The 26241-nt window shown below is 39.8% G+C and overlaps 5 protein-coding genes across 5 annotated transcripts; 2 read left to right on the top strand and 3 right to left on the bottom strand.

Annotated features, from left to right (window-relative positions):
* Positions 1 to 92: 92 nt before the first annotated feature.
* GCK72_022997 (uncharacterized protein) lies at positions 93 to 969 on the bottom strand (the record flags this gene model as incomplete). The annotated part of the gene is made up of 2 exons (XM_053735171.1): positions 93 to 300; positions 803 to 969. The coding sequence occupies 2 exons, from the start codon at positions 967 to 969 to the stop codon at positions 93 to 95; spliced, it is 375 nt and encodes a 124-aa protein (XP_053578737.1).
* Positions 970 to 3493: 2524 nt separating this feature from the next.
* On the top strand, positions 3494 to 6461 carry GCK72_022996 (uncharacterized protein; the record flags this gene model as incomplete). The annotated part of the gene is made up of 10 exons (XM_053735170.1): positions 3494 to 3664; positions 4705 to 4809; positions 4856 to 5077; positions 5126 to 5285; positions 5355 to 5473; positions 5525 to 5746; positions 5794 to 5884; positions 5958 to 6172; positions 6217 to 6331; positions 6427 to 6461. 10 exons carry the CDS (start codon positions 3494 to 3496, stop codon positions 6459 to 6461), a joined length of 1455 nt encoding a protein of 484 aa, XP_053578736.1.
* Positions 6462 to 7198: 737 nt separating this feature from the next.
* On the bottom strand, positions 7199 to 7836 carry GCK72_022995 (uncharacterized protein; the record flags this gene model as incomplete). Its single annotated transcript, XM_053735169.1, has 4 exons — positions 7199 to 7324; positions 7375 to 7456; positions 7507 to 7688; positions 7744 to 7836. 4 exons carry the CDS (start codon positions 7834 to 7836, stop codon positions 7199 to 7201), a joined length of 483 nt encoding a protein of 160 aa, XP_053578735.1.
* Positions 7837 to 10324: 2488 nt separating this feature from the next.
* On the top strand, positions 10325 to 10741 carry GCK72_022994 (uncharacterized protein; the record flags this gene model as incomplete). The annotated part of the gene is made up of 3 exons (XM_003095269.2): positions 10325 to 10378; positions 10429 to 10535; positions 10591 to 10741. 3 exons carry the CDS (start codon positions 10325 to 10327, stop codon positions 10739 to 10741), a joined length of 312 nt encoding a protein of 103 aa, XP_003095317.2.
* A 4610-nt stretch (positions 10742 to 15351) lies between these two features.
* GCK72_022993 (uncharacterized protein) lies at positions 15352 to 17100 on the bottom strand (the record flags this gene model as incomplete). The annotated part of the gene is made up of 7 exons (XM_053735168.1): positions 15352 to 15507; positions 15553 to 15930; positions 15981 to 16202; positions 16250 to 16374; positions 16505 to 16667; positions 16719 to 16952; positions 17002 to 17100. The coding sequence occupies 7 exons, from the start codon at positions 17098 to 17100 to the stop codon at positions 15352 to 15354; spliced, it is 1377 nt and encodes a 458-aa protein (XP_053578734.1).
* Between the last annotated feature and the right edge of the window lie 9141 nt (positions 17101 to 26241).

The raw sequence follows: 26241 nt of genomic DNA, 5'->3' as shown, positions 1-26241 counted from the left end.
GTTGTCAACTACTTCTGGCTTGTCGACTCTTCGATCTCACTGGTGTCCTTCAATCTCTTATGACATTATAGAAGTCCTCCAGTGAATTTCGATCAGCTTGACTCCTTTCCGATGCGTTGTGCATGTACTTGGAGATCCGGCTTCCTTGTCGAAGAGTCTTCAGCTTCTTTCCTCGTTGAAGAGTTTCGAACTTCTTCATTTCCTTGAAGAATCTTTTCCCCAATTACAACTGCTCGGGATTGTCCGTAGATTGTGTATAACTTGTTGCTAGTCGATCGCGACTCCGGGTATGAAGTCCTTCTGCATCGGGTAGAAAGTCCTTTGCTTCGTCGCGCTACTAGTCAACGTTGTTCTACGAGTTCAGAGTCCACTTTTTCTTTGCTTTCAATGAGCTGGTTGTTGGATGACCATTGATGACTTCTGTGCTTCAACCCAACTTGCACGGGGTATTAAGTCCTTCTTTGTTAGCATGTTGGCGAGCACTGGATCGGTGTCATCTTGTCTCCAATTTCCTTATGAGTGGTCTGATTGTTGCTCCACCGAGTAGAGTTACTTTGAGCTGTCTTCAGGAAATCGGCTTGTCTGAAGAATTGCTTCTCTTCTTCTTCGAGAAGATTGTCTTCTTTTTCAGCTGGTTCGAACCATCCAAAGAAGAGTTATTTCCTTTCTTCAGAAGATTCTTGACGGTATTGGTTTCGAATCAACGAAGATCAGCTAGTGTATAGACTTGCTTCTGCTCTCTTTCGAGAATTTGCACTCATCCTCTGCTGGTCCGACACGGTAGAAGAATAAGACTTCTCACTTCGTTTGACAGAAGCTTGTTGACTGCGTGTTGGCTTCGACTCCTTGATGTTTTGTACATGGATAGTTTGAGAATACTATCTTGGGAAAGCGCCGAAGTTGACTTGATTGCAGTCGTAATGCATGAACAGCTAGTGGTGATGTCTTCAGCTTGAAGAGTTTCAGCATCTTTGTCAGCAATTACTTTCGATTTGGCGAGAATTAGCCTTTCTCACTAGGCGTCATCATCAACCAAACCTCCAGTAAGCTAGAGAAAGATTTGGCTTGACTCGACTGGTCTTCTTGCAACTCTACTTGTGTTGGACGCCATGAAGATTTTGACGACGTAGGCTGCTTGTCGATGTTGGAGAAATCGTCCTCGACCTTCCTTCAGCTAATGTTGTTGCGACGAAGCACATCCGATGTTGTTATTTGATGGTTCTTCATCTGCTTGTTCCTGCACTTCTGTGTCAGGTTTCTCCAAATCAGCGACGTCTGATGTTGCTTGTCCTGATCGGTGCTTTTGTTGCGCAGTTTCCTGCGACTTTGGTTTCGAAGAATTCGTTCATCTCTGATCATTCCTGTCTTCATATGGTTCGACAGGTCCGATCGATAATCCGAATCTTCTGTTGTACTCTTCCCAGAGTATGTGGCTTGTCTTCTTGGCACCCTCTTCGTTGTCTCACTCCACGAAGAATAATGTGTCTCGAAAGAAAGAGGTTGTCCCTGATTGAATGAGTTTGCTTCCTTAGCATCAGGGGATGAATCCTCGTCCTCTGGTCGAATGCCCAAATGACGACGGCTAGCGAATGCAAGAGAAGTGTGGTGTTCTTGCGAAGAAGCTGTCTGGTCGTCGGAGCGTACCTTCGCTAGTGTTTTTACCACAGCTAGGGTGTCGGCTATCTCTCAAGGAGAGAACATACTTGCTCACGACTTCCAGTGCCTATCTCCTGTTGACTTCTTCGTCGCTTCTTCCTCCTCGTCTGCCATGTCAGCTCACATCTTTGTACTTGAACGGAAGAGTCTTTGACTTCCAGTCTTGAAGCTGCTTGTCTTCCGGAGCGTTCTCCGTATTTTCCACAGTTTCTGACTGAAAGTGTCCACATCTGGCGAACCATCCGTGCTTGTCTTCTGCTTTGAGTCAATTCCAATCTCCTTTCTCATAGGATCATGGAGGTTTGACTCTGCAGTTTGCCTTCGGCTTGTCACATTCCTTCGCCGCGAAGGATCACGATGTGCTGGTCGATTTGCTAGTGTCCCGCTCCCGACGCAGCATCCTCGTATCTTAATCACCGATGAAGACCGAAAAGATTGCCTGAAATCAAACAAAATTAGCGGTGAGTCGAGGAGCTAGTCTCCTCTTCTCCTTACACACACAAGTGAAATAAAGGGGCCGTGTTGCCTCCCCTACTCAGAGAACTGTGTGCTAAAACAGCTTCCTTTGGGTCGCTTGCAACCACGGAAAACGATACCTGTTTGCTTCTTTATCGACCTCCCCAAACATTGAAAAATAGGACGTAAGGTTGTATACTTCTTAAGCCTCCCCAACCTGGGTGGCATCTGTATTTTTATTGACCTCCCCAGACCGGGACGTAACGGACCTGCGTACAAGCGCCCGTGCTGTGACTTCTGGCACACAGCCAACCCAGGCTAACGGCCTGAACCGCCCAAGGCGTAGAGGGGAGTGTACGCTCCGGTGAGAGAAGTATGGGAGCTTGTTAGGACACAAAGTGTAGTTTGATCTTTGATCACTGACCATTCTCTAGTCTGGCCAACTACACTGTCCCACAAGCCTATCCTTAATGAGGTGCCTATCGCTAAGCCTATCCTTAATGAGGTCCTTAATGAGGTATGGAATTTCAGATTTTCAGATTTTCAGATTTTCAGATTTTCAGAATTTCAGATTTTCAGATTTTCAGAATTTCAGATTTTCAGAATTTCAGATATTCAGATTTTCAGAATTTCAGATTTTCAGATTTTCAGAATTTCAGCATTTTCAGCAATTTCAGATTTTCAGAATTTCAGCAATTTCAGAATTTCAGAATTTCAGAATTTCAGAATTTCAGAATTTTTGGAAATTCATTTAGAGCCCCGGGTGGGTGTCGAACCGGCGGAGGGGAACAGACTGCCGGTTGGACACACAACCGGGTGCGCCAACTGTGTAACCTAGACTGAGGGGTAAGATGATATTTATATACCGAGCGCGCGCGCCCCCCTCGCGGGGCGCCTTGTCCCCTCGAGGGGCGCCCGGTGTGTGGAGAGAGGGGAATGTCTCTGCGTCTCTCATACCAGATGGAGGCCTGTGCCCGCTCCCTCGAAGTTTCTCGAAGTTTTCTTTGTGTCTCTCATGGGAAGATCGTCTCTCGGCTTGGCTCCCCCTTTCTCGGCGTCTCTCAGAAGATATCATTGCGCCCCGACTCTCTCTCGTTTCTGAGGGAATATGCGTCTCTCCGAAAATATCATTGCGCCGCGCTCTCTCGTTTCTGAGGGAATACGTGTCTCTCGCCTTCAAGGAAACGTGGCTTAAACCCCCCCACATCTTCAAGGAAACGTGGCTTAAACCCCCCACATCTGAAATTAAGGAGAAAACATTTTTCAACATAACCAAATTTATTCGAAACCTTTGAATAATTATACGTTTAAAAATCTTGGGGCATTTATAATCAATAATCTTCGGGTTCGTCTTTTGGATCGATTGTTGGCATTGGAGGCAATGGAGACATTGTTGGCATTGGAGGCATCGATTGGTTGTTATGCAAATTGTGAGTTGGGTACATTGGTGGAGGGAATGTTGTCGGGAAGAATGGTGGAGGCGGTGGCAAGAAGAATGTCCAGATGCACTGTTGCGGGAGTTGTGGAGGCGGCAAGGTCTGAAACTTCACAAGTATGTAAACAGAAATGTCTACCCCTATAAATAGCTTCCCAATGGCTAATTTCCCCATAAATGGTGCCCCAATGGTCAATTTCCCCCTATAAATTACCTGCATTGGTCCAATTGGTGCCGCAGATTGTTGTCGTGGTTGTCCAATTCGTGTCATGGCCGGAGGTGGTGTTGTTGGCATAGGGGCTGGCTGAAAATTTATAAGTTTTCATTTCTAATTTCACCCCATAAATGATCCCCCAATGTCTGAATTCCCCTATAAGTTACCTGTTTGCGGACTTCGTGCGCCGCTTCTACATGCGTGGAGAAGCCTGTGTTATCGCTGCACCGATCGCATGTGCAGCCCTCCTCGTGGGCGGCGTGACGCTTCATTCACTGCTGAAGTTGAAACTGACGGAAATAAAAAATAAAACATTGAATTAGTATAACGACAACAATAAAGAGTGAATCGAGAGAAAACACTCATTGTCGGTCAAAGAAAAGAGTACTGAGCAAAAAATTAGCGTTAGTGCGGGAGAGCGCACTTGCATACAAGAGACAGTATGTGGCATACAAACGGTAAAGAAGTAAACGCAAGAGTTTTCTAATTCAAAAACAAAAAAGGTATAGTATAGTTTCGAAAGAAATTTAAATTAAAAATAAGATTATCAATCTTTCAATTTTTTCAATTTGCATTTTTACATATTTGAAACAACTCGTCCACACAGTGCCTACTCTGCCTTCTAGAATGAGAGTCTTCCCAGAGCACCGTAGGGTGAACGACCCCTTCTCTCGCGTCGCAAGAAAGGTGGGCAAGTGCGCTCCACTGGACCACCACCTTTTTTGGCGTACAGAATGTATTCATTCGAAAGCGAGACATATGTGTTTTCTTTCTATTTGCTCTTGTTATCCGACCTTTTCTTTCTTCATTTTAAATTTTTCTTCTTTGTATTTTTTGCAGACGATTTTTTATCGATTTTTTATCGATTTTTTTGTTTTCGGAATAATCTTATTTGTATTTCGCTGCTTTTTGTTTGATTCGCTCACATAAATGTTGTTTTCAGGTGACAATGTCGGAACCGACGCATAAAAACGACGATACAAAATGGAAAATCTATTCAATGTCTGATAAAACACTCGGAAAAGATCCGAAGTATCCTAACTCGTTGGTGAGTTAATATTCCATAAACTCCTGAATTAATTACGTAATTACAGACCAACTGGGTGATCTCGGATGGAAAATCCCTTAAGCTGCTTCCCAATCACTATGCACTCCCAGAAGACATTCGCAAAACTCAGAAAATGAATTATTTTTTGATCGATTACCGCGAATTGCGTGCAATCAAAAGCGTGGAATCGAGTTTACCGGGATTCACCTGGAAAACGTGTGCAGACTTCTTTGGGACCCTTGAGACGTTTGCAAAGATGCTGAAAATGGTGATAGTGGTTTGAAATTGATCACGTTTTGATAAAGTTCATTTTCAGTTTGGCGGTGGTGTCCAGAAGAAATGTTACCTTCGTGTAATCTCTGCTAATGTGATGGGCGACGAGCAATCAGGAGAATCTAGAGTTTTTGCTGATGAGGTGGCGATTATGATCCCATTTTTGAGGGAACAACAAGGAATGCCTTTTGAGAACCCTGCAGGTCAGTATATTGAGTTGATGTTATAGTTTCCCAAGCAAAGCCCGAGTGGGAAGAAAACAGGAATTTCAGATGAGCAAGATAAAATTTTCAAAAGGTTCAATCCACTCCTCCAATTTTTTTCCACTATCACGCTCGACGACTTGGAAAATTTGCTCAAAGAATATGATATTGACAAATCGTTATTGACAGTAAGCGTTTAAAATATAGAACTCCAATTACTACATTACTCATTCTTTCAGCTTGTGGACGATCCCGTTCATGTCATCGGATGGAGATCACTTGAAATGACGGGTGCACCGTTCAAAGTCATTAATGCCATTAGTACTCAAATCATCAGCAAAAAGCAAGCGATACTGTACATGTTTCAACACTTAGTTTGCGGCGTGAATTGGGAAGACGTTTCACTAGGTGTTAGATCCCATATTATTGGGGTCGTCGGTATGTGCAGTGTAGGTCCAAATGTAAGCAGTCAAATAACATGTTACTGAACATTTGTTTGAACATTTAGGGCGATTACTTGGCCTTTGACGCTGTTGTCAACCTCATTGTTCTTGTGAATCAAATGTACCCCCAATTTCCACAATGGCGAAAAAACGAAGGTCGACATACTGTACCATAGCCGGTCTCCAAATGATTTGGTTGGTTATGACGAGTACAAAGAAATTGCTGCAGCTTTCAACTTGCCACTTTACGTATTTGTGAATATGAACTTGCCGGCTCTGCCAGTATGGATGCTCAGAGCATTGCTCACTCTCGGATGGCTTCACAGCATAGTTCAAAACGATGCCAAGTTGGAGCATTTTGTCGCTGGCATTGCTGAGGCAACCATAACTGCTCTCATGGCTACAATTCCGAGAGTTGATCGAAAGTTCATCCGAAATGTGCAGGTACATAGAGTTACGAAATGCATGTATTACTAGAATTTTTCCAGAAAGAAGCTCTTGGCTACATTTTTAAACAACTTGGATTGGAAGAAGAACAAGGCAAGGTTTTGGATGTCCATGCCCAGCAACAAGAGGAAAAGAGTGTTGAGAAACCAGGAAAGAGTAAGTATCATACAGAGAGGGCATGTTGCAAGAATCACGATTGTTCGAGCACCTGACCACTGACTGGACTGACACTTTACTTCATTCTCTTTCAGATGGAAAGACCGCAGGACAAGGTGATAAGTCATAAGATACTCCCACAGATCTGCTGTTGTTCGAGCGTAATATTTTCACTTCATACTCTACGGGTGCTAATCTTTTATCTGGTTGTCGCCACTACTCCTCAACTTTATATAATTATCCAGTTTTTCTTAGTCACACTTATATATCCATTTCATGCCTATCTTGTTTACAATTTTCATTTTTCAAATAAACTCCTTTTCTGTATTTTTGCATTTTTATGATTTCAGGATTGTGCCGGTGTTTTTCTCAACATTCCAGTCACCGACGTTAGTGTTCTTATAACCGCCATTTGCTTTGAAATTTCCATTGGTTACAGTAATAAGACGCTCACCGTTATCATCTCTATCTTAGTCATCGATGTTAGCGTTTGTATCAAAAATTTTTTCACATGTTTTATTGAGTATTGTAACACGCTTATTACCCAATCCCAGAAAAACATAGTACCACACAGGCTATTTTAAACAGATTTCCAGTTGTTGTACTCAGAAATTGTATTCGAAGGTTTATATGCACAGAAAATGAAAATGTATGACATGATACAATCACAGGAAAAATGTGAAGAAAAACTGGTGGAATAGAGCAATTGTTTTGTGATAGTACATTGAAAACTATATGGAAACCCATTACCTAGAAAAAAACAGAGGGTCATGTCAGAACAACAAAAACAGTTAAAATACAATTACAATGATCAATGCACAAGAAAATGACATTCATTGTATTTTTCATGAACTCTTCATCGCTGGTTTATTCATTAAATTTCTTCGTATAAACGAAAGCCGCTCTTGGTGGATCGTCGTAGTAGGTGTCGTCTCTCTCAGTTTCAATAAAACCGTGTTGTTTGTAAAACTGCTGGGCAGTGGTATTGCCGACCTGAAAAATCCAAATAAATTGTTTAATAATAAGACAAAGCAGAAACTCACTTCTACATGCAATTGAATATCTTTCTTCAAGGCTCTGACGAATGAAATCGCGTATTGAATGAGTGCTGAACCGACTCCTTGTCTGAAAATATTAGAATATTCTGATTATCAACATAAGATCGTCATTGTCACCTTCTGTATTCGACTCGAACTCCAATCAACGATATGTACACCACTCCGTTTTCCAATTCACAAATAAGGAAACCAGCAAGTTTACCATCAATGTAGGCGATTCGAACTAACTCTCCCATTTTGTAAGCAATATCAAACAGATTCTCGTGAAAAATGTTTGGAAATACAGATTCAACGAGCGTCTGGAGGTTCTGAGAATATTATAAACTGCTAATATTACTTTTTCATGTAACTAACCGAATTAATTTCTTGTGTGACTTCTCGAAGAATGACAGAGTTACTTTGCGCACGCGTTCCAGGTTGTTCTCCGTTTGCACACACTGTCGACATTTCTCCTTCTGCGCGTCTTTTCGTTTTGTTTTTTAGTCTCTCTGATACTCGTTTGCTCATTTTGTGATTGGCGTCGTTTCTTGTTGAAGCTTGTTGCACGCACGCGTTTCCTTGTAGTTACTGGTTCGCCGTGGCGGCTGAAAATATGAAACTAGGAGTAAAAAAGTGTGTAGAAATTGCAAAAACCACTCAGAGTCATATGAAATTTAGCACAGACGAACAACAAATGTAGAGAATGAAAGCAATGTGAACGAATAGGAAGAGACGGCCCCCAACGGCGTGTTGTTTAGCAAGCGGAGTGTCGTTTGAGATGAAATGATAGAAGAGCGGTATGGTTGAGAACATGATACCATTAGAAGAGGTTGCAATGCATACTCTAAAAAAAGCGGGAAAAAATCGAAAGACGAATTCTTTCTCTTTTAACGATATCGTTTTTTTTGAACTTTTTTTCAAGTTTTTGCGCAGTCATGATGTGCGAAGTTAGAGTTGGACAAAAATTTATTGTTTTTTCATGTGAACTGTTTTATTTTGATAATTTCTGGGCTGTGAGATATAGTTTTCCGATGGTTGGAAAAAATAGGGATTTGTTGTGGTAGACACTTATGTAGGTTGACCCAGTCACAAGTACCTAAGGGCAAATTTAGAGAAAAAGTTCAACTCGTTCCGCCGTGTACTCCCCTTTCTACGTAGATGATCAAGGAGTGACTTCTTCGTTTATTAAATCTGGTAATATCGTTGAAAAGTATTGATATTCTCCAGTTTTTTAGAAGATATATACAATAGTAAGCTCTCCCACGTTAATATCCATCTTCTTATAGTGAGTTTCAAGCAACAAACTGGAAGGATTGTTGAAACCTTAGATGTTATATGCTTTCTAAGTGTGGCGGTCCCCAAGAAACAAGTGATCGATATTTATTGACCTTTCTGTTATCATATGGAATGAAACTGTCTGTTTCATATTTAATTTAGTCCTTGTTGTTCAACCAAATCGTTCAATCAGCAATATATGACCCTTTTTGTCTCAATTTTTTGTCAATTCCAATTTTGTAACTTTCACTTTTTATAATGCGGTCCGTACTTTTCAAATGTTGATCGTTTTCAGCTGGGTAACACATTTAAACTCTGAATGCGTTGATCTTACACTTTTCAACGGACCATCTGTCAAAAGAAACTTCTAATGAAAAAGGTTTTTTAAAACTATATTTCCCTTTGCTGTAAATTTGGCCTTAATGTGGTTTACGAATTAAGCAAATAAATAATCAATCAAATACATCAGAATTATTTACAGGTTTGTGAGTTTCGGACAGTTTGCAGCTAACTGGTATTGCTGGGAATATCTGCTTATGTCTGTCCGAATGTCTGTCATTGTGAATCAAAAACATCGGTTTGTTTTTATAGCATAATTAATCCCGTAGGATATTCAACAATTGAGGAAATAGAATGATAAACCGTATTTGAAACTCATTTGGACAGTTCTACACTGCCTCCAGAATTACTACTAAACAGCAAGTATCTTTGAAAATACAATAAGTCGCGGATAATAACGCAAAGAAACTGAACAAGGAAATTGAAACTCTGAAAGATGTGAATGGTGCCAGAAACGTCATCAGTTACACTGACTCATTCAAACGTGGAGAGTTCTTGTGTCTCGGTATGAGATATTTTTTTTAAGAGTTCATAGACTGATTATTAGTTTTTTCAGTCACAGAGCATCTTCCTCATGATCTCCAGTCTCAGATTCACAACAAAGTAATCTGCCGTAAAAACGTCTTGAAATTGGTTCACGAGATGTTACAGGCATTGACACACTTATTACGTCGAGAAGTGTACCACACCTTCATCACAGCATCAATTATTCGTTTTGATGATGGAGTAGGTTATTTCACTTTATATTATTGTTATTTCACTTTATATACAGTTACGTTTTTTTTCTTACCAGAGCAGTGCTCACAGATATCAGCAATGCTTTTCAACAACCGTCGTGTTGATCTTCGTAAAGATGGCATACAAATAAATATGCATCCAGACGCTCCCGTGGTCACCCATACCAATTCATGTTTAATGCAACATCTATTCTCTACATTCTTCTCTCAATGAGACACCGGAAGACACTATACTGTGATGCTACAAGCGAAGCCATGAGGCAAAAAAGAGATTGATTGTAGGTTTAACATTTATCAGGATAGTGGATAGTTAAATATACTTGTGATCCAGAATTTCTGCATTGCAAATAGTAGACTATTCTGTCTGCTCCAAGCTAATTCTATCAGCTTTTTATCTATCAGACGAAGAGTTGGCATTACGCCTAATCCAAAATCTCCATGGTTACCGGTGTTGTTTACAAGCGGTCGATTTGTCATAGTCTTAATTTGAGTAGAAAAATCTCCGTTTTCATTTAACCACATTTGTCTCTTCTCTTTTTGTCAGTTCAAAGTTTTTTTTCTATCTACATTCTTCTTGTTTCTAAACATCTCAATTTTTAGCAATCATGGCAAGCAACAACAATGAATTCATCATTGAAATGGCTGAACTCTTTCGACAGGTTTGAGAAACAAATTCAACAAAAATTTTGAAAAGAAATTGAATTTATAGAACCATCCGTCTTCAGCTAATGGTGAAAAGCATCTAAACCATCAACTAACTGAAAATGACGCTAAAGAATTCACTCTTCTTGAAAAATGTGTTTTCATTATTTTTGGGTGGGTTAGATAATTAATAAAAAATAAGTTCTGATAAAATTATTTTTTATTATAGAGTTTTCATCGGCGCCTTGCTAGCGTTGATATCCAAAATTGTCTATTTGGTGTTACCAGAGGTGGTGGATGTGATGCAATTCACGGGCTCTGACTATACTTTGCCGGTGGTACAGGCCAGTTACAATCTGCCGCAGAACAATCTCGGTTGATCACATTTTCTGGGTATCAGTCATTCGGACGAAAAGTGCACATTACCTCTAAATTTATTTATTTTATTTCATCAGCAAAAATCTATTTCATGTTTCTCACCTTTTCCATCTTTCTTGTGATATTTTCTTTCCAATCGTCGCCGGTATCACTGTTTCAACTAATAAATTGCATTGTGCTGAAATCTGTGCATCATTTTCAAGAATATCGGAAGCGCATTCCACTCGCATTGACCAATTTTTCTCGACAAAACACGAAGGAAGAATTTGAAAGATAGACTAGCTTATGTCATCGTCTAGTCAAAAATTTGACATTACTTTGAACTTTCAAATAAGAGATCAATCCCTTCCGGATTACATCAAAAACATATTATATGGAAACAATTAAATAGCTGTCACAGAGATCTTAATTTAGTTGCATAATGCAATGTTCTGTTTCATTTAGACACAATTTCTCATGCTCGATATGAAATAATAGCAAACAAAGTTACTAGTAACTTCAGTGCAACCAAAAAACAGGTGTCAAAGTGTTTAAGACACACTCTCTGTGAAACTCGAGCATGGCAGTGTACAGAAAAAAGTCAAACCGGTTTTGATGGGTCGGTATTATGCATAGTGAGTGCCCAGACAATTAATAAGACTTTGGTCCATATTTCATTTGGCTCCGCCCCCTACCGTCTAAAATAGCCCCTAAGGGAAGTGAAAATTCTAAAAAAAAATCTGAAAGTTTTTTCGATTAAATTTTAACGGGAACGAATAAAAACCGGTATTTTAAGCACTTTTTGTGTTCATACCATATTTTTAGCACCTCATTTTCACCGAGAAAAAATGTCATTTTTGTAAAATTTTCTGGTTTTTTTCAAACTTTTGTTTATATCTCAAAAATCTTACGTTACGGGAGATGAGATCTTTTCAGATTCGAAATCTACATAAAATTTGGAGTATTATAAGCAGTGTCCGGTCAAAAATCTAGGGACACCTATTTTTGCTACAGAGCAAAATATGCGATTTTTTGAAGAATTTCAACGTATCCCTACTCATGAAGCAAAAATTCAATGTCGCCAAATCGTCTGAGATTTTGTCAGAATACTACACCATACGTGATCTATTCATTCCCAAAATTTCAGCTCATTCAGCTTGATCCCCGCCTCTCGAAGTTGTTGGAATTTTTTTCGGTTGGAACACTGAAAACTGACATAGTGATTTTCAAAAAAGCTGCGGATTGAACCAGATGAGCTGAAATTTCGGGAATAAATGAATAACATATAGTGTAATATTCTGACAAAATCTCAGCCGATTTGACGACATTGAATTTTCGCTCCATGAGTAGGGATACGTTGAAATTCTTCAAAAAATCACATATTTTGCTCTGTAGCAAAAATAGGTGTCCCGAGATTTTTGACCGGACATTGCTTCTAATATTCCAAATTTTATGTAGATTTCGAATCTGAAAAGATCTCATCTCCCGTAACGTAAGATTTTTGAGATATAAACAAAAGTTTTAAAAAAAACCAGAAAATTTTACAAAAATGACATTTTTTCTCGGTGAAAATGAGGTGCTAAAAATATGGTATGAACACAAAAAGTGCTTAAAATAACGTTTTTTATTTGTTCCCGTTAAAATTTAATCGAAAAAACTTTCAGATTTTTTTTTAGAATTTTCACTTCCCTTAGGGGCTATTTTAGACGGTAGGGGGCGGAGCCAAATAAAATATGGACCAATGTCTTATTAGTTGTCTGGGTACTCACTATGCACAATACCGACCCATGAAAACCGGTTTGACTTTTTTCTGTACAGTGGGCAACAGCTCGGTGCTCGAGTTTCACAGAGAATGTGTCTTAAGACGCACTCTCTGACTCGTTCGATCAACCGTAGGCACACGAAAAAAGTTGACCATCTTCGATTTGCCTATAATTTTGATCAAAGATAGTATCAAGTGTTCTCAGCAAATAGGGGTACTTTTTGGTCGGGTCCGTCACCTGGGTACCTAGAAAAATCAAAAAATCGATATTTTTCGAAAATTTTTCTTGAAGTAGTTAGGAATGAAATCTCAACGGGAAATTAATGAAGACACTTTTTTAAGCATTTTTTGTGTTCAGAAGAAAATTCCAGCTCAACACCTTCATTGTGAAAATTTTCAAAATATATGAAATTTTTGGGTTTTTTAATGAAATCGTTTTTATCTTGTCAGTGACACGAGAAGACGGGCTTTTTTATTTTAAATTCGGAATCTACATAAAATTTGGTATTGGAAACATGCTGTCCCTACTCGTATCTCTAGACCCAAAGAAAGATTTTTTGGGAAGAATGAGAAAAACTGCGATTTCAATTTTCAAGTCCTTCCAGTAAATTATTTTTGATGTTTCAAAATAATGGTTTTTTGAAGTTTTTTATTGAATCATGCCATTTTTACTCAGTTCCGGTACATTTTTCGATCATACCACAAAAATTTTTTCGAAAAATTGAATTTTTTGATTTCTGAAAATTTTCTCTCGAATTGAATCATTACGACTGAAATGTTAAGGATAGCATTATAAAATTAGGGGAGTATAACTGGAACATTCTTTAGGTTCATAAAAAACTTGATTCCCACTGTCGGGCCACCTGCTACGCGTTCATGGTGAAATTCAGCGAAATTTTCAACTTGGGAAGTTGGTGCAACGGTACTTCATACTTGCAACGTTATTTGACAGGGAATTGCGATGAATATGATAGGAATAGTGAGAAAACTGCAAAAATTGATAGATTCAACAAGATTTCCAAAAAAAAATTTGAAAAGATTTTTCCTGATTTCCATAAAAAGGTCAGACCATTGAACATTTATGAGTCCTAATTTTTTAAAGCTTTTTTTGGAAATCTTGCTGAATCTATCAATTTTTGCAGTTTTCTCACTATTCCTGTCATATTCATCGCAATTCCCTGTCAAATAACGTTGCAAGTATGAAGTACCGTTGCACCAACTTCCCAAGTTGAAAATTTCGCTGAATTTCACCATGAACGCGTAGGTAGCAGGTGACCCGACAGTGGGAATCAAGTTTTTTATGAACCTGAAGAATATTCCAGTCATATTCTCCTGATTTTTTAATGCTATCCTTAACATTTCAGTCGGAATGGTACAATTCGAGAGAAAATTTTCAGAAATCAAAAAATTCAATTTTTTCGAAAATTTTTTGTGGTATGATCGAAAAATGTACCGGAACTGAGTAAAAATGGCATGATTCAATGAAAAACTTCAAAAAACCATTATTTTTGAAACCAATACCAAATTTTATGTAGATTCCGAATTTAAAATAAAAAAAACCCGTCTTCTCGTGTCACTGACGAGATAAAAACGATTTCATGAAAAAAACCCAAAAATTTCATATATTTTGAAAATTTTCACAATGAAGGTGTTGAGCTGGAATTTTCTTCTGAACACAAAAAATGCTTAAAAAAGTGTCTTCATTAATTTCCCGTTGAGATTTCATTCCTAACTACTTCAAGAAAAATTTTCGAAAAATATCGATTTTTTGATTTTTCTAGGTACCCAGGTGACGGACCCGACCAAAAAGTACCCCTATTTGCTGAGAACACTTGATACTATCTTTGATCAAAATTATAGGCAAATCGAAGATGGTCAACTTTTTTCGTGTGCCTACGGTCAGTTGATCGATGCTCGATTGACTCAGAGAGTGCGTCTTAACTCTAAGCAAAGTTGATGAAAAGAAGGATTAATAATTTTTACAAATTAATTTTTTTTCTGATAACATGATAGACACCCTTTTTGGGTAGAGGGTTTAACATGGGTGATTCTGGATACGCATTTTGTGTTTGTCTATGAAAATAAAATGATTGTCTTTTGTTGAAACAAAACAAAACACACTTGAATTGACACGCCATAGTAACATCTGACACGTTTCTCCTTCACTTTGAGCATATTTCTAAAACTGTGGCACAACTACCACCCATTTAAATGTGCATTCCCAGGTGATTTATTTTTTCATTAGATTAATGTTCAATGATTATAGTGTCCGCATCAAATGATTATCTGTGAGAGAAAACAGTAAGATCAAAATCGGTAGTGCCATGGTGAATAAATATTCAATTTCTCTGTGCTGTTAAAATAAATTTTAGATGCTATTCAAAAAATTCTGAAAGTGTTCTAACATTTTTAACAAAAAAAGGTTTTCTTTAATACTTTTATTTAATAATTATGAAATACACGTGTTAGGTGAACTTGTAACCAGTGATGTAAGCATGTGAGACTAGAAGGGGTTATGCTAATAGATCTACAATAAAAATCTAAAAACTACATAAACCGGTGATAATTAAAGAAGTGGGGAGAATATAAACATCTACATAATAGCTCAACTAGATTAGTTGGCAAAGTTGGGCTAAAACAAAACGAAGGAGTATTTAGTTAGGTTAAATCTAATCCTAGCATTGGGAAAAGGGTGCATAGTAAGTACAACTAGTGTAATTAGAAGATACTAGAGTTGGAATGCTTGAGATGAGATGATAATTACGGGAGGTATCAAGAAACAACATGTGGAAAGAGTAAGTACTCTGGATATGAATAACTATGCACGGTTTAGAGAAATCACTATTATTGCAATTGAATAGTGAGAGATCTCTAGCCCTGAGCATGATCAATATCAGCAGTCAATTGGTGGTTTTTCTTGGTGGTTTTTTTGAATTGGTGTTTCTTTTGAGTAGAATCCACAGTCTTTCCTTTCACCTTTTCATCTTTTGAATCAAATAGATTGTTCATGATAGTAACTGCGTCCATCTGAAAAAGATTATAATTTATAAAATTGTTATCATATCCACTTACGGTGATATCGGCAATGAGTGTCCGTCGGTTTTCCGGAATTGCAAGCAGAAGTCCACTGATAGAAGTTTTAGCAAAGCTGAGAATAAACATCTTCATGCGGGCGTCATCTTTCACAAAGCTATGGATCCATCCAATGATGAGCAGAGGTCTGAGAGACCAGATCTCCAGATTTGGGACTTGGAAATTCGAAAAGGTGTAGAGAGGGAGATGGAAGTGTTTGGTGATCTCCTCGTACTCCGAGTATGGCACAATCTCAGTTGGAGCTACTTTGTGATACATCACGTCAAAAGTGGCTTTTCGGTCAGCGTAGATGTGACGGAACGCTTTTCTGATCTGGATGACGGACGACACGATTGCTTCGTACCAAAGGTAAATACCCTGGAAAAGATTTACAAAGTACATAATATGAATTATTTTGTACAACTCACTTGACCCAGAGTAGCACAAGCATGGATGATATTGGCGATTTGTACTTTCTCTTTCGTGGGGACTCCATCCCAATACACTCCGCAAATCAGTGATTGAAACAAGTGCAAAGTTCCCTGTTCTTTGCTGATGATCGCAGCACCCGAGTGGCTGAGCATTTTGAATGGAGCTCCCGTTTTCTCAAGTGATTTCCATCCAATGAGATAAGTTGGGTCATCGACAAGCTGAAATATTTGTTCATTTTTGAATAAGATCAGTAAAAAATTCTTACAGTAAGCAGGGACTTGTCGATATCGTATTCCTCGAGAAGATTTTTCAATTGTGAGAGTGTAATTGTTTGGATGAGACCAGAGTTGTTGGCTGGGTTGAATCTATTGGAGATTTTCTGCTGTACAGCTGAAAATTACCATATTGCGTGGATGAAGAGAATTAATTTAAATTTAAAGAATTTAAAGTTTAATTTAAAGAATTAAGACAAAAGCTCAACTATTATTATGTTCTAAAAACAACGACAACAAAAACTAACCTTCTGGCTTCTCAAACGAGTTTCCCTGATGTTCTCTCAAAATAGGAATCATCGCCGAAATCTCTTCGACAAAGACCCGAGACTCTCCGAGCGAGTTGTCACCCATTGGCACTGCTGGAATAGTACGGAGATACATTTTCTTCCTTCTGCTCTTTTCGGCGACCTAAAAAAACACAATATTTATATTTAACACCGTTTGGCACATGATACTAACCATTCCAACCATATCAATCATATGAGTGAACTGGAGAATTGAGCTGAACGAGTCTCCCCAGTACTGGTAAGTATTGTACGAGAATTCTTTTTCCAATTCATAAACCGTCATCAGATCTTCGTGATCAATCAAAAAGTAAGCGATGTTCAGATCTTTCCGGAGTTTTTCCGGCGCCGCGTAGGAACATGGGTAGAGTTTGGTTGACGAAGGCTCATGCGAGAGCACCCAGTGTGTCTGAAACCAAGTAATTAAAATTTGTAAACTAAACTGGAAAGTCTCTCACCAATGAATTGGGGTGTTTCGGATCTACGCAGAGACTGACTTCAGAGGTGGGGATAATGTTCCACTTAGTGTTGTTGTGGACGGAAGTAACGTTGGCCATCTTTGCCTGAAACAACAAAATTATATTTTTATTCAATCACGAAAAAAGAAAACGGAAGATCGTGAGTGAAAAAACTGATTCATAGAAAAAAAAGCAGAAAATCGATAATGAAAAAAGAGAGTACGCTCAACAATAAAGCCGGAAGCGTGAAGAATCTCAGGGAAATACGATTACAGAAACTAAATTTTTGAGAAGAACTGGGAACTCGTTCATCAACTAAAGTTAGTTGATTTTTTCAAGGAAAACCGAGATCAACGACGGAACACAACGGAAAATGAAACGAAAATTATGGCAATTTGGAGCGAGTATTTCGAATGCGTGTTTGGCGGCGCGCAACAACTAGACTATCATCACGGCCGTCGCAACCGCAGGTGCCTTCGCACCGCCATATTAACCACACTCTGGTTTTCAGTTCTACTTTCATGGCGTCACCTACAAAGTCTTTCTTTTTCTCCTGAGCTTCCTTGCACTCTGGACAGTTTTACGGGGGACTGTGTTCCGGGATGTTACAATATCAGTGCATCACAAAAACCCCCTGATCGAACTTCAGAGCAGAATTGCCAAAGGTCGAAAAAAAGGAATAGAATTATGGGTAAGTGTTTCAAAACTGTAGTATAAAAAGGGAGCGAACGAGGAAGGGAGGACAAAAGAAAATAAAGTAGATGCGCTCCTTTGCTCACACACTTAATAGCGAGGAGGTCAACCTTGCGCTATTAGTGTTACCAACAAATGCGTCAATAACACTCCTTTGCGCAAACTGGGTAAAAAGAGAGAAACCAGAGTAATGGCCGACTTATTACCGAGGGGTCCACTGGATCAAACAGATCATGTCAAAAAGTCAACGACGATCGAAACGACTACATGCTAGATTTCTTTGAGGCAGAATATCAAAGAAAATGTAGTGAGGAAATGTTCAACCAGAACAGTGGGGTCATACACATTTGACTTCAAGAAAAATCATGAGAAAGCAATTTTGACGTCAACGTTTATGAACACCATTGGCTCGAGATTTCCAACGGTTTCTTTTCAAACAAAATGAACTAAAAGCACTAAAAACCTCGTTTATCAACTGAAATTAGTAGATTTATCAAAGAAATACCGAGAAGAACGACGGAAAACAACGAAAAATGAAGTGAAAGTGATGACAATACAGAGAGAACACATCGAATGCGCGTGTGGAGGTCGAATGCGGAGCAGTGTTCAGCGGAGCGCATTTGCACACACACACAGTCAGTCAACGAGGAGACATTTGTTGTGGCCAAAACATGCTTTGCAAGTCATTGGGCGGTGTCAAATAAAGATTTAATTGCGAATAAGATAAAACTCAAAAAATTAAAGTTTAATTTAATTTAATTATCAATTTTTCCAAAATTTTTGAAAAAATTTTTTTGGTTGACTAAACTAAAAATTGAGTTTGCAAATTAAAATAAATCAACTTCCTGGTGTAGTTGAAATTCTTTTCTCTATGCCAACCAAATGAAATATCAGAGTGAATCTTCGATTTAGTGAATCTGCCTCAGAAAAGAATAAAATTAGCCACAATAACTGCAAGAAACGTGTTCCGTGACCTTACTCTCAGATACCATCACTATTCTGAGCGTGCCCTGAACTCAACCAGATGACCTTACAACAAGGATCGGTCTACATTCTGTGCATATAATATTAAATTGAATCCATTTATCGCCTACCCATTCTCATCTCTACACGTTTCCCGTTTTATATATTTGTGTCTGTTTTAAGTATCGGTTTTTATTTATCTCCAAGTTCTTTTATGTATTTAAAGGCTCCTGCTTCCATAGGTCATCCTATTTGTGCCATCAAAGTAGGTTGTTTTCCCCGCTAATGTTTCACCGTTCAAAGCAAACATCGATGAATTTTGTGCACTGTATTATTTGACATGGTTTAGATGAGGGTAGAATTAAAACAATTGGTTCACAAACTGTGCAAAAAGATGCATGAGGTAAACATAGTTCCAATTTTCTCTTGTTTTCCAGTCAATTCAAATTGGTTGCAATCAGTGCAATAGTTTGGTCCACAAATATTTGTTGTTTATCAGGTACCTCTCACATTTCCTTTGATCAGAATAATCATTTTCCTTTGGTCAAAATGTTAAAAAAATCAAAATAAGGGCTATACAGTGGGTGAGCGAGAACCGTCCAGTAAACGTTGAAAAAAGACTCCGCCTTCTTTGTAATACCTGTAATACGCTACGGTAAAAGTTTAACTTCTACCAAAAAGTTTCCAAGACAAGATCATTACTTTCTTCGAGTGCAATTCTTGCTTGATGACGCTTGAAAACGCCCATCTTTGGGCTCTGCTGTTCAGTAAAGTGTCTTCGGTCAATGAAATCACCACTTTCCGCTAAGGAATCACTAGAAATGTGAAAAATCCAATTACCCTTTCTTTATTCTTGGCGATAAGTTTGAGGGAGTTTTCCGTTTTAATTGAATGTAGTTTTGAATTCATATTTGTCATCAGGGTCTTGTTTCTGCTTTTGTTCGTTATGAAAGTCCAAGTAGTCCACCTCTTCCCTTGCTATCCAACATTTGCTGGCTTTCAGCTCCATTCCACTTCTCTCGATTTTCTCTAGAATCGTTTGAACATGGATAGCATGTTCGTTCATGTTCTTACTAGCAATTAGCAAATCATCGACGTACACAAAGACACAAGTCCCTAGTAGATCTCCCACAACACATTCCATCGCTGCTTGAAAAATAGCAGGAGATGTGGCTAACCCGAATAGCAAAACATTCCATTCGAATAACTCTGACCCGATGGCAAATGCTGTAATTTCTTCACTTTCCTCTTTCAGAGGAAGTTGCCAGTACCCTGCAAGAAGATCAAATGTGGTGAAAACCTTCTTTCCCGCAAGTGAAAGGAGCGTTGTTTCAATGTTTGGTAGCGGATGTGCATTGTATTTGATAAGCAGATTCACTTTTCTATAATCAATGCACATTCTCACTGATCCGTCCTTCTTCTTTACTAACACAACACAATCAAAGACCGACAGCCTACAGAGAGATTGATAACAAAATGAAACGAAGAAATGAGGAATGTGAATAATCCAGTATCTTGAACACAGGTCAGTTCTTACCAAAACTAGTTTTTTCATAGTAGATTCCATGAGGAACGTCTGTAAATAGGAATTACTCTCAAAAATAGGTAGATACAACAAAAAGTTGTCAACGTTAAATATGACGTAGGTAAAGTTCTTCACATTCTTATTTGTTGAAAATTCATGTTAGCTCCCTCCATTTTTCAAACGATTATCACAAAGCGCTCGGTTTTGACTTACATTAAGGCGCTCTGATTATCTCGAAGCTGTCCCAGGAGTATCTATTTCTTAATTTCCTATTTTTTTTCAATCCGTTCGCATGATTCCACCTTGGTTTCCGCCCTTGCCCTTCCTACTCAAATTGAGACATCTCCGTTTTCACCACAGTTTAGTATTGAACTGCACACGTGAAAGAGAATAAACTAACAAAGACAAAAACAAAATATTTCAACTACTGATTTATTGGGAATAATTTTGAGAAGTAAACAATGTTCAATATCCGGATTGGAGTAAGTCCGATTAGGATATCCGTTTGAGAGATCACACTCGATGTCGCCCCACTCATGCCTACTTTTTGAATATTTCTCTAAAAAAAACTTTCTCTATTTCAGTTTTTCAAACCGCGGCATTTTTGGTGATTTGTTATTATTTTTCTGGAAATTGACAAAAAGATAGTGTAGGGTTGACGCCGTGTGCTCTTCTATACAACTCTCCGAGTGATTATTCTTTCAATAGCTGTGTTTTGGGTTGTGTTTGCGCGTTTCAGGTTATAGGTTTCCGTACATTCCAGCCACAACCCCCATTTTCCACAAACTTCAAGAAAGGATCAAATTTCACAACCAATCTATATTCTTTATCCTGTTTTAGTTACCCTAATAGTCTAACAAAACTTAAGTTTTTCCTGACCCCTATTGTTATTACAAATGCGCTGTGTTCTGACTTATAAGGCGTGGAACCCCAAGTCAGACTAGTTTGGCGACAGTAATAACAAGAAGAAGTTTCACAACTTTATTAGGGAATAATACACTACTAACCGAGTTCATTCAGCAATGGGATTTTGGGCTTTCCTCCAACGGGCTCCGTGGTATCCATAGGCACGGGCGGTGGCGGCATCTCGTCCTTCTCCTTCTTCGGGATGGTTCCTTTCGAAGCAGACGATGGCGGGGATGGCATGAAGGCGGAGACGGCTTGGCAGTTGAAGCAGGCTTCACAGGAAGCGGTTTGAGTGATCTTCTGGTCGATTCTTCTTCCTTTTATGTACAGAATGTAGGGCAGATCGTTATCTCCAGGGCACACGGTCACGATTGAAGGCCAAGGTCACGGGTATTTGTTGTAGTCGAGAAGGTTAGCATTGCCAGACGGTTGGAAGGTCACGTGGGTTAGTTAATGTATTATTAATGTGAAGTTGTAGTCTGGTGGAGACAGTTGTAATTATGCTGGAGCCGTTGTGGCTTTGGTAGATTGTGTTAGGTCGTGAATTGAGACCTATTAATTCCGCGACACTGGGGGGGCGCAAGAGGTGCTCGGAGCACTGGTGGGTTGACCCGAAGCCACAGGTGGGGCGTCTGGGGTGGTCTCGACTGCTGCTGTCGATAACTCCAACGGTATGAGTTGGTTTATTGTGCGTTCTACAAGTTTGTTCTTGCACTTTACGATTACGGATCGTACCTGTCCATCTTTGGATGGGAGTAGTTCTATGATGCGTGCTAGAGGCCATCTGTATCGAGGGAGATTTGGCGTGTGGACCAGGACTACTTGGTTGGGTTCTGGAGCGATTGTGCAGTGTGATTTGTTTTTGTATGTTGGGGCATTGTACCCTGTGTACATTGAGTTGTAAAATTGGTCCCACAACTGGAGTCGGATATTGTCGAGATGCTTGAGGTATTCTCTGGTTTGTTTCTCTGTTAACCCCATGTGGGCCGTTGTGGTATCTCCGGAGTGGTTCGGGAGGGATAACTCAGCTTGTGGACTGATGAAGTCTACTGGGCGTATTGCTTCTGTGTCCGAGATGCTTACGGGATTTGCCGTTATTGGGCGGCTGTTTATAATCCCTTCACATTCTATCAACAATGTTTCTACTTCGAGGAACGACAGTTGTAGTCGACCGATGGATTTATAAAACATGTTTTTGACAATTGCTACAATTCTTTCGTACACCCCTCCTTGCCAGGGAGCGAATGGTGTAATTTGTTTGACTTCTATCGCTTTTGATGCGAGAAAACACGTGAGTGTTTGACTTGAGTTAATCAATGTGTTTATGTCAGCATTGATCATAGTGTATCCCAATGTGAATGCTGGTGCATTGTCGGAAATTATAGTTTTAGGGGACCCTCTGCGGCCAATAAATCTTCTCATTGCCAGAAGGAAGCTTGCTGTCGTGTTGTCTGGTACGACTTCGATATGGACTGCTCTCGTGACGAGACAAGTTGTGAGCATGGACCACAACTTTCCTGTTTGCCCGGTCTCTGTCTTGTATCCAATTGGTCCAAAATAGTCCAATCCAATGTGTTGAAATGGTCTACATGATTGTGTGCGGACTGTTGGTAAGGATGTGGCAAATGGGTATGTGTATGGTAGGCCGTGTCGCCGTTTGCATGTGATGCATCCTTTTCTGACTGATCGTGTTAAGGATGTGATCCGTTTTATCCAATATTTTTGTTGGATGTCGGTTGCCATGTCTTTGGGGCCTTGATGCAGTAGACTTTTGTGGGAGTCCAAAGCAATGAGTCTTGCCAAACGATGTTTGTGGATGATGTATATGAGCGATTTGGGCATGTTAAGGTGTTGTTTGTTTACATATGTGTTGTGGTAGAGGTAAAGTCCATCCTCCGTTTTCTGGATTTGTTGAGACTTTGGTATCTCGATGTTGAGCTGACTTTTGGAGTCTGCGTAGTGGTCTTGAATGATATACTTGTGGGCAACTATGCGTTGTTGAACTTCGTTTTTGCTCATTCGAGCTAGAGCAAAGGTTTTCAAAGTTTGGGATTGCCACAAATATGGGCTTTGTGTATAACGTTCGTTGCGTTTCCGAACCACAATGTGTATCCATCTCATCACTTTTTGAACAATTGTTGTTAGTTTCACCAAACTGTTGGTGTTATCGTATGGTATGATGGATTCATATTGGTGTGGTGGATATTCAGACGGTAGCCCTCGGTGTGGAGGGAATGGTGGTGCTGAGGTGTCCAGAGTGAAGAAGTGAAACTCTTTGGGATCTTCTGGAGATTGTTCCAAGGACTTGGGCCAGTAAGCTTGATCTTGTAGAAGGAATTCTGGTCCGTGTTGCCAGAGATTGCTTTCTTTAATTTGCAGTAACGTGGCTCCACGTGATGCGATATCCGCTGGATTTTTATCCGTTGGAACATATCGAAATGTTGGAGAGAGTTTCTTCTTTGTGAATTCTTGTTCGAGTTCAGTTATTGCTCGCACTCTGTTACTCACCCATTTGTCGGATGAATTTTTGTGTTGAACCCAGTTGAGTACCGCGGTGTTGTCGCAAAAAAATGTTATTGATGAAAGTGTGATGTTCACTTCCGTAAGTATTGTGGATGCTGCGTTGACGGCTGTGAGAACTCCTAAGAGTTCCATTCGTGGTATTGTGAGGTGCTCATTGTTCATTGGTTTGATCCGTGTTTTTGAGAAGAGTAACTGTACTTGTGTGGTGTTATCTTGACACTCGAATCTCAGATATGCGCATGTCGCATAGTGATCTTTGGAGGCATCGGAGAACATGACAAGCGATGCGTTAGTGAACCCTTGAGCTGGTGTGATCCTCCTTGGAACTGTGTAGGATTTTGCTGTTATTGCTGCTTTTATTTTTTCCCAATCAGATAACAGAGTAGTTGGTAGTGGGTCCTTCCATTTCAGTTTATACTTCCATACTTTCGCCATCAAGGATTTACTTGCCACTCCGAGTGGGGAGATTAGTCCTTGAGGATCGTATGTTGAAGCTATGAACGAAGCGAGTTGACGTTTCGTTGGAATGCCTTCTGGTGGCTGAGCTATCTTGATGGTCAAGGTGTCCTTATCCGCATCCCAATGATGTCCTAGGAGCTTACAGATCGTGCTTTTGGATCTGTCTTCTTCAGGTATTGCGTTCATGACTGTCTTCTTATTGCACAAGAAGTCTCTGAGTCTCATATGCATCGATAAGAAGGTCGCTACGGATTCTTGGTAGTTTTTGAGGAGTTCTTCTGTGGACTCTGGTGTGAACATAACGTTGTCCACATAAAGATTTTGTGTGATCTTTTCGTGGATTGGATGTGGGTTAAGTTCCATGTACCTGAGAATTGTGATCGCCAGGAGAAAAGGTGACGCGGTTATGCCAAATGGCAGCCGTGTAAACCGGTACGTGACGATATTGTCTGGAGTGGCCGGTTTGGTGTGGTCTTTCAACCAAAGAAATTTGGTGCAATTTCTGTGTTGAGGTTGAAGTCTGACCTGATGGAAGGCCTTCTCCAAGTCGGCAATCATGAGGTACGGCTTGGTCCGTGATCTGAATAGGATACCGAGGATCGATTTCAGAATCGATGGGCCTGGGTGTATACATTGATTCAGTGACTGTTCGTTCCTCATGTGTGAAGAGGCGTCGAGTACGATGCGGAGTTTTGTGTTTTGAGCGTCGGGTTTGATAATTACCCGGTGGGGGATGTAATAATGTGGGCCGATGTGCTGCTCATTTTCTGGAACTAGTTCGATTATGCCAGAAATTAATTGCTGCTGAATAATGTTGTTGTACGTTGCCCGATCCGTCATGGAAGCTAGTTGTACTTCTAATAGTGATATGAGACGTTTAACAGCGACTAAGTAGTTGTCGTGGAGTGTGGCCTCCTTTCCGTTGAATGGAAACTGAACGTATAATTTGTTGTCTTTATCTAGAATGGCTGTCTTTTTGTACTTGAGTATGAGATCCTGATTGAGCTGTACTCTTTGTAGAATAGCAGTTGGTGGTTCTATTCCGAGAACTTCGAGTTTCCAAGATTGTTCAAGAAGCCAATCCAGGCGTGCGTTTGTCACTTGTGGTGACTGACTTATTTCGACTGATAACTCTTCTGGGCGATCATAATCGGACATGTCGATAGTGTTAATGTATGACTCGTTGTAGTCATTGTTCTGATCTGAAGAGTCATTTTGTGTTTCCGTGGCCCGTTGGAGTGCATCTGGCACTGGACTTGGGTGGGTTATTACGCCTACTTGTGTATCTTCCACGATCCGACCGCTCGGTAAGACGTGTCTTGTGCTTGTGGAAAGTAAGGTGGGTAGGACGTTGTTTCCTATAATGAGATCAATTGGTTTCCCATTGAATTTCTGGAGACCTGTGAGTTGTTGTTGGTCAAAATTCTTTTGAATTAGGTACTCCAAGTCTTTTTGTGAGAAAGTTGGTGCTTTCACGACCGTGGGGAGTTGGGGGTACTCGGGAAGGATAGTGCTCCATGCCTTTCCCGATTTGTCCATAATGTCTAATTTGTAGAATTTGACTTGTTGTGGTCCTGAGGATGAAATGAATCCTCGAAAGTTAACTAATTTTTGATAGTGTACCGGACATCGTAATCTCAGCACTGCTGGTTTTGCAATGAGAGAAGTTGTCGCTCCGCTATCAACTAAAGCGTTGAGTCTTGCTCCAGATGGTGTTAGCAGCTGGAGGAATGGTAATGTGTAGTGTGAGTCTGAGATTACAGACAAATTGACAGTGATTGTGGTAATGTTGGTTTGCAGATTAAGAGATACGGTGTTTTGTGTCGAATCTTCTATTGTTGTAGGTATGTCTGGTGTAGACATGATGGTATCTGGTGTTGTGTTACCTGGTGTGACAGGTGTTATGTGTTTGTGAATATGTGGAGTTTGTGTTGGTCGAGGTGAGAGACCGTACCGTGCAGTTTGGTGGTTCTGTCTAGAGGTCAACTCCGTTGTTACGAAAAAACGTTTTGAGATTCTCGTTGGTGTTGACGCAATTGACTAAGGTGTCAAGCTTCTCAAGCTTCTCGTTCTCTTGGCAGATCACTGAATGATGCTTCCGGTTGCACGTGTTGCATCTAAATCTTGATTGACAGTCCGAAACGAGATGATCGTTGCGAAGACAATTGAGA

This window comes from Caenorhabditis remanei, chromosome X (genome assembly GCF_010183535.1).
Source record: "Caenorhabditis remanei strain PX506 chromosome X, whole genome shotgun sequence".
Classification (NCBI taxonomy): domain Eukaryota; kingdom Metazoa; phylum Nematoda; class Chromadorea; order Rhabditida; family Rhabditidae; genus Caenorhabditis; species Caenorhabditis remanei.
The sequence above is the reverse complement of the archived record's forward strand: the minus strand, read 5'-3'. Positions and strand labels throughout refer to the sequence as shown.